Source organism: Myotis brandtii, unplaced genomic scaffold (assembly GCF_000412655.1).
Source record: "Myotis brandtii unplaced genomic scaffold, ASM41265v1 scaffold240, whole genome shotgun sequence".
Classification (NCBI taxonomy): Eukaryota; Metazoa; Chordata; class Mammalia; order Chiroptera; family Vespertilionidae; genus Myotis; species Myotis brandtii.
The window spans coordinates 3469344-3483399 of record NW_005359064.1 but is presented as its reverse complement, the minus strand read 5'-3'; the positions used below and the strand labels follow the sequence as shown (position 1 = coordinate 3483399).

At 39.1% G+C, this 14056-nt stretch overlaps 1 protein-coding gene across 5 annotated transcripts in view; it reads left to right on the top strand.

The window, feature by feature from the left end:
• Window positions 1-14056, top strand: part of SPIRE1 (spire-type actin nucleation factor 1) — a 146699-nt gene that overhangs the window by 118992 nt on the left and 13651 nt on the right. For 2 of the 5 annotated variants that reach the window (XM_014540273.1, XM_014540277.1), the window contains 3 exons: window positions 7075-7165; window positions 8595-8737; window positions 10951-11124. In XM_014540273.1, the coding sequence (XP_014395759.1) occupies window positions 7075-7165; window positions 8595-8737; window positions 10951-11124 (408 nt within the window). Of the gene's footprint in view, window positions 1-7074; window positions 7166-8594; window positions 8738-10950; window positions 11125-11390; window positions 12402-14056 lie in introns of those variants that run through there. The other 3 variants (XM_014540275.1, XM_014540274.1, XM_014540276.1) reach the window with 2 other exon arrangements.

Here is a 14056-nt window from a genome sequence, read left to right as displayed (position 1 = left end):
ATCTTCTGTTTGCTAATGTGGTTGCTGGCTCCACCCTCTCCACATTCATCCAGGGTAGAATTTAAGGCATTATTCTTTAATTCCCCTCTCATCAGTCTCCACCCCTAACCCAGAAGATACCAATAATAACAGTTTTGTTACTAAATGTTTTTCAAACATTAAGAATAATAAAGAACTATCCTTACTGCTGCCTGACCTCAGTGCACACTGTCACAAATGCTGTCTCTCTCTCTTCAGGCCCCTCTTACCTTCCTCCTTCCTAGCCTTCCCAATTCCATCTGACATCCCTCCTGCTTGACACCTTTTGAAGGCTCCTCACCACTTACAGGATTAAGTTCATGTCCCCAAATAACCCTGGTGATCTGATGCCTGTGCCACCACTCCCTGCCTCAGTCTACACTTCAGCCACACTCAGCCATTTGTTCTTCCCTGCACATTCCCTCCTTCCTCCGCTCTGTGCTTAGTGTGTCTGCAGTCTACCCTCATTCCTAACTCCTGTTTATCCTTTTACTGTCAGCACGTACCTTGCCTTCTCTTTTCCCTGACACCCCTAACCGATTAGGCCCCCCTTCTCTGTGGTTCCAATAATAATCTTCCCTTCTCTCTGTTACGTTAGGCGACTTAACACTATAGTATCATAACCCATGTATTTCTCTCTCCCACCAGAGGGCAAGCTCCCTCAGAAGAGGGACTGTGCTGAATTCACTTTATATCCTCAGTTCTTAACACCCAGTAGACACTCGCATATTGAGATAAATTCATACTAACCTGTGAGAACAGCAGTTGAAATTAAAAGACTGTCTAGCTCTGTACTGTTCACTATAGTAACCACTAATCGCTGTGACTGTTGAAATTTAAAATGTATTAAAATTAAGTAAATTTAAAACTCTCCAGTTCCAGTTCTTAAGTGCTCAGTGGCCACATGTGGCTGGTGGTGGCCATACTGGATGGCACAGACCACAGTGCCACCCTCAGCGGAGCTCTGTGGGACAGCACTGGTCTGAAGGACAAGGGGTGCTCCTCCTTCACCTACTGAACCATTTTTAACAACTTTTCTTTTCCTCCTCCACTCATCTCTTGAGGCAAGACTGTGTACCTGGCCATCATAAGATAAATGGGCAGCCTCTACAATCTTCTCGGTTGTCTTTTTTTTGAAGATCTGCTAGCGTCCCAAATCCAAATCTTGAGATGATTTGCTAGATACAATTCTTTTCATCAGAGGGAGGCCATTTTTGAGCATCTACTCATCATCAGTTCAAATATGAAGCAAGAAATAAGGTGCTGATTTTATGCATATAGGCATAACCCATGGACACAGACAGTGGGGTGATGAGGGCCTGGGGTGGGGGGCAGGAGTGGACTGGAGGGAGTGGGGGGAGTGAAGGGGGACATAGGTAATACTTTTAACAATAAAAATTAGAAAGAAAGAAGCTGAAAAGAGATGTGTTAGAGCGGGGTTTTAGCTAACTCAGACCTTTGTTGCTGGCTGCTGAGTTAAGCCTGGATGAGCCGTAGTTTCTTAGTCAGTGGTAGTGGAAATCTCAGACTCATGGAACAAGTGAATGTTCTTAGAACTAAGCATTTTTCTTAGAACTGGCCTGGAACTAAGCATTTTTTTCCCTTCCTCTTCAAATTAAAATTGATGTTTTTAAGTACTAAAGATAGACTAGTCAAAAGTGTACTAAATGAACATACTTATTATGTTCCTTTCTTCTGAATATAGAATTTTAAAACTTCTAAATATAATTTAAAAATATCTAAATATGTTCAAACTTTAACGTTTAGAAAACACAGATCCCTCGCCTTTTTCTCTGAGATTCGACAGTCTGTTCCATGCTTCTATGTCTCTGGATCTATTTGGTTCATCAGTTTATTTTGTTCATTAGATTCCACATATGAGTGAGATCTCTTAAGACTTATCTGGCAGCTTTGTACATTTAAATAATAATAGTTAAATAATAAATAATAAGCATTAACTGCAAGCTTTTGAAAGTTCCCTAGTTATTAAACTTGGCCATTTGTTAAACTTGGCCCCAGAAACCACTTTCGACCTTAGAAATAGGTTATCTAACCTGTCATTTTGCCAGAAGTAGAACTAACCCGTGGTTTTTATTAAAAAAATAAATATATCATGAGCATTTCCCCATCTCATTAAAGAACCTTTTCCAACATGATGCCTAATATCTGTGTGGTATTCCTTCATAATAGTTTACCATATTTTATTTAACCAGTCCCTTATTTGGGAATTATAAATAACAAAACTATTGTAACTATGCTACATTTTTGCTTTGAACTGTTTCTCAAACTATTTCTAGAAATATGTTTTGGTCAGCATCCCCACATTTTTTTCTGTCTCCTACAAACTGGCTTGTATTTACCCCACCTGCCCTAGGACAGGTTGGCTGTTCATAGTGGGAGAATTCAAATCCGTAAAGAAGAGGAGGGTGAAAGGTGTGGACATACCTCTCAGAGTTCTGTGAAATTAGGCTTTAAAAATGTTTCTTGGGAAGGTGGGCTGAAGTATGTGAGGCAGGGGGCTGATTTCTGCTGTTTAAATCAGGGCAGCACCCACCTCATAATTATTTGGAAAGTGCTGTGATGACTTTTTTTTTTCGTTTCCTAAGAAAAACTCTTGACTTTTATTTCCTTTTGACCTTCCACAAGCAGAAGGAGGTCATGCTAGTTGTTTGATAGCTTTTCTGGAGATTTGTATGACTCTGAGGTTGAAGATTTGTTTACATGGCTTGATTTGTTTTTCATGGTAAGTATCAAGAGCGTGGAGGTCACTGTCCCAACCTTCTTTGTTTGAACCGTGTGGTTTACACAGTCTTGTTTTCTTCTGTTCTTCGATAAGATCCTTTGAATTGTAACTTGTTTGAAACTAATGCTCTCAGCAGTAGGTTTTAGGTGAGGCCAATTTTTAGTGAATGGCTAATTCTTAAAGTCACCTTAACTAAGTAGGTCTAAGAGAATTTTCATTAACTATTTGTCTTACATAATCATAGATTACTATATTAACCTGATTTTCTTCTATATTTAAAAATATTTATCAGTTTACAATAGATATTATGGAAATAAATTGCCTTATAGTTAATGTGTATTCCCAATCATAGAGTAGATAATAAATTTTTTATGAATAAGTATTGTACTTCATTTTGGTATAGTATAAACCAATAAGATCTTTTCTCACTGGTAATGGGAATTTAAATTTTATTTGGCACAATGTAGACACTTTCTACAATCATGGCATTTCATGGAATGTTTATTTTCATCCATTTATTCAAAAAATGTTTATTCAAACCAGCACCTTTTGGTGCACAGGACAGTGCCCAACCAACTGAGCAGCATTGGCCAGGGCAATATATATACCCTCTTCTAAAAATGATGAAACTAAGAGTTCTGTTCAAGATGGGTAGAGTAGGTAAGTGCTGTACTTGCCTCCTCCCATGACCACATCAAAATTACAACTAAACTGCCCTGGCTGGTAAGTTCAGTAGTTAGAGTGTCGGTACCTCCAAGCCCAGCACAAGTGGCATCCATCTGGACATCACTTTGTAGTTCATACCATGTGGCCCCAGGAAAGGCACGGGCAGTGGCTAACTTTGGCCTCCACCACCCAAGAGGCCCCAGAACCATTGCACCCAGTGGTCAGCTTCCAGACCACAACCAGAGCATCACACAACCACCTCAACAAACAACACACCCAAATGGCAGATTCGGCCGGCATCAGGGCCCCACTAAAGTGAATTCTAGCTCCATAGGGTCAGCCCTTGCACAACTGCTCCTTCACTACAGTCATAGCCAGTCCTCACAACCAATCAGCCTGAGGATCAATCCCTTCCATTGACATGCCTCAAGACTCAACTACAGTAAAGGGGAACATACACCCCACACGAGGGACCCAGCTGGAGACGCGGCTCAGGTGACGAGGGAGACTGTGCTACTGGGCCCATAGAACACCTACTACATAAGGCCTCTCTACCAAGACCAGGAGATGTTGCAGCTCTACCCAATCCATAGAACAACCACAGGGAGGCTGTCACAGTGAGGAGACAAAGAAACACGTCCCAAATGAAGAACAGAGCAAAACTCCAGAAAAAGAACCAAAAAAATGGAGACAAGCAATCTGTCAGATGCAGAATTCAAAACATTGGTTTTAAGGATGTTCAATTAACTTAGAGGAAGAGTATATGAATTTAGTGAGAATTTTAACAAAGAGATAGGAAACCAAAAAATGGAGATAGAAAACTTAAAAAAGAATCAGTCAGAAGTGAAGAATACAATAACAAATGAAGAATAATATATTAGAGGGAATCAATGGTAGATTAAATGAAGCAGAGGATCGAATCAGTGATTTGGAAAGTGAGGTGGCAGAAAACACCCAATTAGAACAGCAAAAAAGAAATTTTTAAAAATGAGGATAGTTTAAAGGGCCTCTAGAACAGTGGTTCTCAACCTTCCGAATGCCGTGACCCTTTAATATAGTTAGTTCCTCATGTTGTGGTGACCCCCAACCATAAAATTATTTTCGTTGCTACTTCATAACTGTAATTTTGCTACTGTTATGAATCGTAATGTAAATATCTGATATGCAGGATGTATTTTCATTGTTACAAATTGAACATAATTAAAGCATAGTGATTAATCACAAAAACAATATGTAATTATATATGTGTTTTCCGATGGTCTTAGGTGACCCCTGTGAAAGGGTCGTTCGACCCCCAAAGGGGTCGCGGCCCACAGGTTGAGAACCGCTGCTCTAGAATAATGTTGAACTTAGTAACATTTGTATCATAGGGGTACCAGAAGTAGAAAAGAAAGATCAAGGAATTGAAAACCTATTTAAAGAAATAACAACAGAAAACTTCCCTACCTATCAAAGGAAATAGATATACAAGTCCAGGAAGCAGAGAGAGTCCCATGCAAGATGAAGCCAAACGGGCTCACCCCAAGGCACATCATAATTAAAATGGTAAAGGTTGCCCTGGCCAGTGTAGCTCAGTGCTTGGAGCATCATCCCATGCACTGGAATGTCATGGATTAAATTCCTGGTCAGGGCACATGCCTAGGTTACCAGTTCGATCCCCAGTTTGTGCGCATATGGCGCTGTTCAATGTGTCTCTCTTACCATTGATATTTCTCTCTCTCTTCCTTTGTCCCTCTCTAAAAATCAATTTTAAAAAAATGGCAAAGGTTAAAGACAAGGATCTTAAAAGCAGCAAGAGAAAAGCAATGTTACCTACAAGGGGGCTCCCTTAAGACTGGCAGCTAATTTGTCAACAGAAAATGTGCAGGCCAGAAGGGATTGGCATGAAATATTCAAAGAAGGAACTTACAACTAAGATTACTCTACCCAGCAAAGCTATCATTTAGAATTAAAAGAGAGATAAAGATTTTCCCAGACAAGAAAAAGCTAAGGGAGTTCATCAGCACCAAACCAGTATTACAGAAATGTTAAAGGGACTTCTTGGAGGAGGAGGGGAAAGGGGAGCATGAGGAGTTAAAAGAGGAATGAAAAATATAAATAATCAAATACAATTACTACATATCTGTCAGCAATTACTTTAGATATAAATGGATTAAAGCATTTAATCAAAAGGTGTAAGGTGGCTGAATGGATAAAAAAAAAACACACCCCTTACATATGCTGTGTACAAGAGATTCACTTCAGATGACACACACAGACTGAAAGTAAAGGAATGGAAAAAGATATTTCATGAAAATGGAAAAAAACAAACAAAAAACCTGGGGTAGCAATACTTATAACCAGACAAAATAAACTTTAAAACAAAGACTATAACAAGAGACAAAGAGGGACCTAGCAGTTTCACTTCTTGGTATTTATCTGAAGAAACCCAAAACACTAATATGAAAAGACATATATACCCACATGTTCATTGCCACATTATTTACAATAGCCAAGATATGTAAGCAAGCTAAGTATCCATCAGTAGATGAATGGGTAAAGAAGTGGTACATATATACAATGGAGTCTGACTCAGCCCCACAAAAGAATGAAATCTTGCCATCTGCAACAGTGTGGATGGACCTAGAGGTATTGTGCTCAGGGAAATAAGTCAGACAGAGGAAGACAAATGCCATGTGATTTCACTTATATGTGGATTCAGAAAAACAAACGACCAAACTAAAAGAAAATCAAACTCATAGATACAGAGAACACTTTATTTTATTTTAATATATTTTATTGATTTTTTTTACAGAGAGGAAGGGAGAGAGATAGAGAGTTAGAAACATCGATGAGAGAGAAACATCGATCAGCTGCCTCCTGCACACCCCCTTCTGGGGATGTGCCCGCAACCAAGGTACATGCCCTTGACCGTAATCGAACCTGGGACCTTTCAGTCTGCAGGCTGATGCTCTATCCACTGAGCCAAACCTTGGTAGGGCTACAGAGAACATTTTAATGGTTGCCAGGTGAGAAGCAGGTTGAGGGCTGGGTGAAAAAAGTAAGGGGTTAAGAAATACAAATTGATAGTTACAAAGTCACAGGGATGTAAAGTACAGTATAGGGAATATAGTCAATAATATTGTAATAACTATGTATAGTGCCTGGTGGGTACTAGATTTATCAGGGTGATCACTTCATAAGTTATAAATCTAATTACTGTGTTGTACACCTGAATCTAATATGATATTGTATGTCAACTGTAATTGAAAAATAAAAATTTATTAAAAAAAAAACAAATGATGACATTAAGATAAGAAGCTTGCAAAATGTCACATCACTCTAATAAGGGACAAAGCTGGGACACAAACCCAGAATATCTAATTTTAGATCCTGTCTAGTTCATCTTCTACTTCCTTTGGTGTTTTTTTTTTTTTACAATATAATTTGGTGTCTCGTGTTAAAATAAATATTTAATAGCAAAATGTTATTACTGAGGAGGAACAACAAACTGATCTCTCTCTCTCTCTCTCTCTCTCTCTCTCTCTCTCTCTCTCTTTCTCTCTCTATAAAAAAAAATGTTATTACTTAGCAGGAGAGCACTAACAGTAAAATGTTATTAATTAGTCTAGGGAATCTCACTATTTCTCTGTTCTTTCCTTTCCCAGGAAGAGACTCTGCACAAGTCAGCCAGCAGCAGCAGTGTGTCTCCCTCCTTCCTTGAAGATCCATTCCTGGAGGCTGTGTCCACAAGGAAGAGTAAGTATTTGTGGCACAAAGAACTAGCATCAGACACCTTAAAAACACACTTGTCCTCGAGTAGGGGATCCCAAAGTGCCTTGTAATTATTTGGGGTATAAAGAACTAAGCCTGGAACTTCACTAGTCAATAACAAAAATATTCAGTATATTCCTAGAGTGACATTTAAGGTAAGGCTAAACTAATAACAGGATTCAGGTTTTTAACTTAGATCAGTCACCTTTGGGTTTACAGATAACAGTTGTAGGAAATAAGTCAGTTGTCTGTCTGTGTTTTTTATATTAATTACCTCCTTGTCTGAATTTACGCAAGAAGTCCAATAATCACACTTGTTATTACCCTCCACACACATATACACATGTTCCATATTTATATATTCATACCCACAGGACATGTGTAAATAGTAAAAGCAATTTATAATTTTAGAATAGAAGGTTAAGTGACTTCTAAATGCTTTTATTACATTTTTATTTATAAGATTTTATAAAGGATTAAAATTTTTATATTAAGAAAGAAGATTCTGGGAAGATGGAGGGAGTAGGTAGCACCAGACAACAGTTGCTCTGGCAGACTTTACTCTGTTTTAGAACTCTCGAGTCTGTTGAAGGCTTGCAACTTCCAGGGGAAGACTTGGGTAGTAAATTGTGGTTAATTCTAGTCAGCTATCAGCATAGAACCAGCTACTCACCCTCTTCCCCCAGACCCTGGCAGACCATTGTGTGCTGCTTCTGGAGCAGCTTGCACAAAGCTTGCGTTAGCCAGGGTGGACCAAAAGGACCCTGTCACCAAATGCTGTGGCCTGGTTGCTGCCTCTGACTCCAGAGGTGGGCAGCCATTGTTGCATTTCTGCTAGCTACCCTCTGCTCCAGCTCGAGGGACTCCCAAAGCTTTTAAAGGCCGGCACCCCCCTTCTTTCATTTTTTTGTTTTTTTCCCCCTTTGAGAGCCAGACATTATACATTAGGACATTCAAAAGCAGCTGCATATCAGGGAAAATTAGAGAGTGGCTATGCATGCTGAGGAAGGAAGACTAGAACTTTGTTAATGTCACTCTGTAAAGTGCATGATTGTTTAACCACTATGCTGTATATCTGAAACTAACACAGAATAATATTGGAAAGTAAAAACATTTTTAAAAGAATTTTGGTTTGATTTGGGAGACTTTTAGATATACAAAATGCGTATTTTACATGATTTGTTGAATAATGACTGAACTCTTTAATTGCAAAATTCTGTGGAAAACAACATGAGGGCATTTGTATGTACAAATTTGAGACTGTACTTATATTGTGTTTCTAGGTAGGAATTTGAATGAATATTTTTTGCTTTTTCCTTGCAATTTCTGTAGCAAGTTTATCTTGCAAAGATTCTTCTATAACAGTCCTCACAGTAAGAAAATTCATTTTAACTTAGTTAATTCATTTCTCTAGCACCTCCGAAATTCTTGCCCATATCATCAACCCCCCAGCCAGAGAGACGGCAGCCTCCCCAGAGACGGCATTCCATTGAAAAGGAAACGCCCACCAACGTGAGACAGTTTCTGCCACCGTCCAAGCAGAGCTCCCGGTCTCTTGTAAGTAACGGAAACACTGCATAGTAACTTCAGGGTCAGGTAGGGGACCTAGAACCGTTAGCTTTCTTGAGATGATGATTAGGAGAAAAAACTTCCAAAGGTTAGAATGAACTTTAAATAACTTGTTTTTAATACCTAAAGAAAACCAACCCTGACAGCAACCTAAATGAAAGCTGGCCATTCTTGGCTCATTTAAAGTACCTTTTTGCCCCCCAGAAGACATCCGTGGTTGAAAGTATGAATTGTTAAAGAAATGTTTTCTTCCTTTCAAAGGATATTAATCTACTTAAAAATTGTTAAAACTAATAATGAAAACAACCAAGTTTAGCTACAGTAGACTAGTTTATTAAGCACAAGTACCAGGAGAAAATTTTGATTCACTGAAAGCCATTATTCACTGTTTCCAAGTATATTTTGGAGCCAAAGCTGCTGTTTGGACTGGTTGACAGTTTTTGCTGTTTTCCAGAGACTTGGATTCATGTAGGGGCCACTCGTTTCTCAGAACAGTGGGACGTGGGACACAAGGCCCTGCCAGGAAGAATAGATCACCAGCCAAAGGAGGTCTGCAGAGATTCTTTCGTAGTCCCACTTAACTTCAGAAATGTGTGCAGGCAAGATGCAAGGCTTCAGTCAGTAGTTCCACTGGCAACCCAGCATCTAACGTTTTTTTCAGATACTCATGAATAAACTGGAATATGCTTAGTTCATATTTTTAGGCTGTGATGTATCATTCCAAGTAGAGGAATAGAGTGTGGTTATTGTGAAGATACTAAGTTTGAACAGAGCTTACAGTGTTGAAATTTGATCAGTCATCTCTGCTCCCAAACGATACAACTAAAGAATTAATGATTTTATGGCAATTCTTGACAGAATTCCTCTTAAATAGTCACCAAAACACTGATATTTGATTAAATATAGCAGGAAAACAGAACTCTAACTAGACAGGTTCAAACTTTAAAATCTGAAGACTTTCGTTAATATGAACAAGTTACTGCTTTAGCAAAATATACAGTTACTGTCACAACTTAAAAAACATGTAAGAGGGAAGTCCTTAGTGGTTATTTTTTACAAGTCTGATAATTAGGCGATTCTTCTGTTCACATGGCTTTTCCTAGAAGCCAGTTTATCATGTAGGTGTGTCCCTGCCTTGTGATCATATCATATGACATCATTGTTGAAGTTAGACTTAAATTTTAAAATTATCAGTCAACCATCAGATCAACTATGAAGGAGTTTCAGGTAGTAATAACAGCTTTGCCAAGAAAGACTGTCAGTCCACATCAAGAGCCCATGAAGTATACTTCCTGGCAAAGGGGAACTCTCAGAGTGTGGTTGGCTGGGCTGTGAGTTGGGTTTTTCTGTGGGGAAAAGAGCAAAGTAAAACCAGTCTGCAATCACTAAGGGTCTCAGTGAAAGGCATTGCATTGGGTGCACAGGTTCCACACAGAACTATACTCCCTCTAAGGACCTCTACGCACCAGCTGAGACGAAATAACATCCGGGTCAAGTAATGACTTTTCTTGCTGGTAGCTTATCTCAAGAAATCCATCAAATCGCACTTCTGTGTGTAGCACCCTCTAGCTTGATAAGTATTGTTTTTAAAGTATGCTCATTTAAAATCTTAGCTATATTTTAGAAACAATCATTGTGTATTTCTAATCCCTTTACTGAAAATGGCGGAAATGTCTTTGTTGTTATTATTTTTATTGTATCTCTCTCCCTTTCCTTAGGATGTTTTAAAATGTAATTTTTTTGTCCATCATTGGTCAAATGATTGAAGGCAATTGCCCATCTAAACGAAAGGCTGCTTGTCTTAAGAGCCTTCCCCAGGGGAGCAACACTTCCACACTCTCTCCGGCACAGCTGGCACAGCGGCAGTTGCCCCGTCCTGCATCCCAGCGAGCCTGGTTTAGGAAACTCAGTGTTCACCAGACAACCTGTTAGGAAATTTGAAGTTCAGGTCTTTGCTGTATAAACTTTGAGATTCTCTAGGATTGACTTCATGATTTGATTGCCGACTTATACATGCGGGCGCAGATGTTGGTGTGGACACACGCATGGAATCTACCATTAACATCCTTTGTGGTGGTTTTGTTTTGTTCTGTTTTTCTTTCATGCTCTGTAATCACTATTTGTAGGTCATTCACGTTCAGCATTATTTTCTCCTTTTCTTTTCCCCCTGCCATTTTCTTTTCCCCTTATCTGTTGTTCAGGTTCCTAGGATAACCAGTGTATGGCCATGGACGCCTTTCCGACCACTTTTTTCTACCATACAAACAGCTTCTCTGCTCAGCTCTCATCCTTTTGAAGCAGCCATGTTTGGGGTAGCAGGGGCTATGTATTATCTATGTGAGAGAGCTCTTACCAGCAGGTGGAAATCCTCAAAGGTTGGCCTCTTTCTGCTGGTTCTGGGAATTATTTTGCTCTATCTCTGACAGCAATACCTGAACTCCTGCACTCTGCAAGAATTAACAGCGTAGATGGGCACTTTGCTTCTGATCATTGATTCCAATCATTTGTAGGATGCATAGATCACACCATGATCTCAGTTGAGAGGAAAATAACTTTGAAAGGACAACAAACTCAAAATGCAGCATCAGATTCGAGGGACCTGTGAGTGTTTGTCTCTTGGAGTGACCCAATTTTATAGCAGGAGGAATGCTGCCCCCGTCTCCAGGGGCAGGAGCCCCCTGAGAGCCTGTGCTTTCACCCAGGGCCTCGCTGCCATCCGAGGAGAGTCTGCCTCCCACAGAGCCCTGTCACTGCCTGTGTCCCACACTCCCTGCCCCCATCGCATGTGTCTCCCCTGACCTCAGACTCTCCTCGTCCCCAGCACCGTTCACACAGCTGTGTTGTGATGGTCAGGGTGTTATATGGGTTTTATGATAGCCCCCTTCTCTGTAAAGAGAAACTTTAAGTTTCCTTTTTATTGCTCTGGTTATTTTAGCTATTTTAAGTAATCTTGTGTTTTATTATTATTTTTGAGGTTTTCATAGAGTGTATTTTTTAAAGAAAGTACAATCATTTCCAAACCCCAGTGAAATGAAAAGCCTGGGACCTGGTGAGGCTTCCCCACCCAGTGTGATGCCTGCTGCTGACCAGTGTTGGTGGCAGCCTTGCTGTTGCACCTACACAGGGTCCCTTATTTCCTAAACACGCCTTCACTGAACCAGTGAGCCAGCAGCTGGTTTCTTGGTTATTCTTTATTACCCTTGATTTAGAAAGGAAACTGCGAATGTGAATGAGAAACAGCAAATCCCTTTCCCTGTTTATTTGTCATGAAACATAAGATAAATCTCTGACCTTTTCCTATTTTCAGATCTGTCATTTGGGCAGATGGTTAAGTGCAGGAGTGAAATTTTAACTCTGTCACTCCTACTGCTATTATTGAAGATCTTTCAACATTTTTATTTTTATTATTCATCCTCCCCAAACACACATATATGTATACTAAATTCACATATTACTTGAGGCAAAGAATTCACTTAGCATTTTAAAGTTAAACTTGAAAAAAGGAAAGAACAAGTAAATTTAATAGTTGCTATTTTTATTTAGTTTAAAAACTCAAATATTATTTTGGACAATTTTTAAGTATCTGCTACTTATGAAGTTTTTTATAATAACATGATATAAAATATGACTATTCCCATTTCTCTCTGTGACTCAGTAACCAGATTACACATTTTGCTCTCTAATTTCTGTGCTGCCAAACTCTGACCCGTTTTTTGTTTTGTTTGTTTTTAAATATATTTTTATTGATTTCAGAGAGGAAGGGAGAGGGGGAGAGAGAGAGAGAAACATCAATGATGAGAAAGAATCATTGATTGGCTGCTTCCTGCACACCACCTGTTGGGGCTGCAACCCGGGCATGTACCCCTGACCTGAAACTGAACCATGATCTCCTGTTTCAAAGGTCGATGCTCAACAACTGAGCCTCATTGGTGGGGCTCTGACCAGTTTTGAATGGTAAAAATAACCCAAATCTTCAACAAAAACTTTGTGATGTACGTAAAAGTAAATTCTAAAGGCACATCTGCATCTATAACATATTGTAATCATTATTAAAACACTTTAAGATTCAGCTTCCCTTTCCTAAATTTGAGAGTCATTTTGAAGTACAAAGAAACTGGAGAATTAGAGTGGTGCTGATCTAGTCCGTATAGTCCATGTTCCACCATGAAAATGAGCTTAGTGCTTGCTGTAGGAGTGACCAGCCACTGTCACCGTGGGGAAAGTGCTCTTTATGTTTGGAGCATTAGTATCTCAGCAAGATCTGTTAAGGTTTAATTTGGCTTTGGGGATGTTGAACCAATATTTTTTAAAAGTGAAAAGTATTCTAGTGACTCTATTTTTTCTTTCATGTTGCATTAAAGTTTTGTTGTCCTTGGGAAAGCACCAGAATTAAAACATTAGCATTTGTCCTGATGGAAATTACCTTACTAAAGGCTAATCTACTTGAAATTTTTTAAAAGAAAAGAAACACAAATAAAATCCACAATTTCTTATTATTTCCTTGTGAAGTACTGGATTTGCATATGGTTCAAAGCAGTAGGATGAAGGTATGCTCGACTAAGCCCTTATGTGACTTAAGACTAGGGAGAGAGCAGTCCAGGTTGTCAGGTTTATTGCATGTGCTAGTGAACCCTTGCAGAGAAAAAGGATCCCGTCTGCCAGAAATATTTACCAGCCCAGGCATCCAAGTTTAAAGTTAATTAAATTGGCACTATTTGCCATCTTTCTAGGGAGCACAACAACAAATCTCAGTAGAGATTATATAGTTATTTGCTAGACTTATACATTATTTTGTTCCAAGTCAACAGTTTTGTCACAGAGTTAGCTATCAGAAGATGTACTGCAGTCACACATATAACTGATGAATGAAAATTACCATAGGAAAAGTTCCATGAAGTACGTTCAAAGCTCAGAAAAGCTGTCATTCGGATGTGCGCAGCCAACAGTACTCACCTAGTGCAGCTTAAGGTCCTAACCTTCACCGAGTCAGTGCCTTGTCCCATTTGACACTACGCTTTTCTCGGGGTGGAGCAAAACAGAGTAGATATTGAACATGCTTAACCTTATTGTCTTTGAAAGCTTTTCCCATTGAAAGAGAAAATTATGTGATGGTGATTTTTTAAAAAGTATTTTAGACATTTAGAGTAAATGATATAATCTCTGAACAATCTATCTTCCCAGCCTCCAGATTCAAAGTTCTTCATCTTAAAAATTCAATTGCAGGATTTTTTCCAAAACACAATTAAGCAAATTTAGCCTTTCTTAAGTTAGCTTGAACAGAGACGATTTGGTATCGACGGTTAGTAA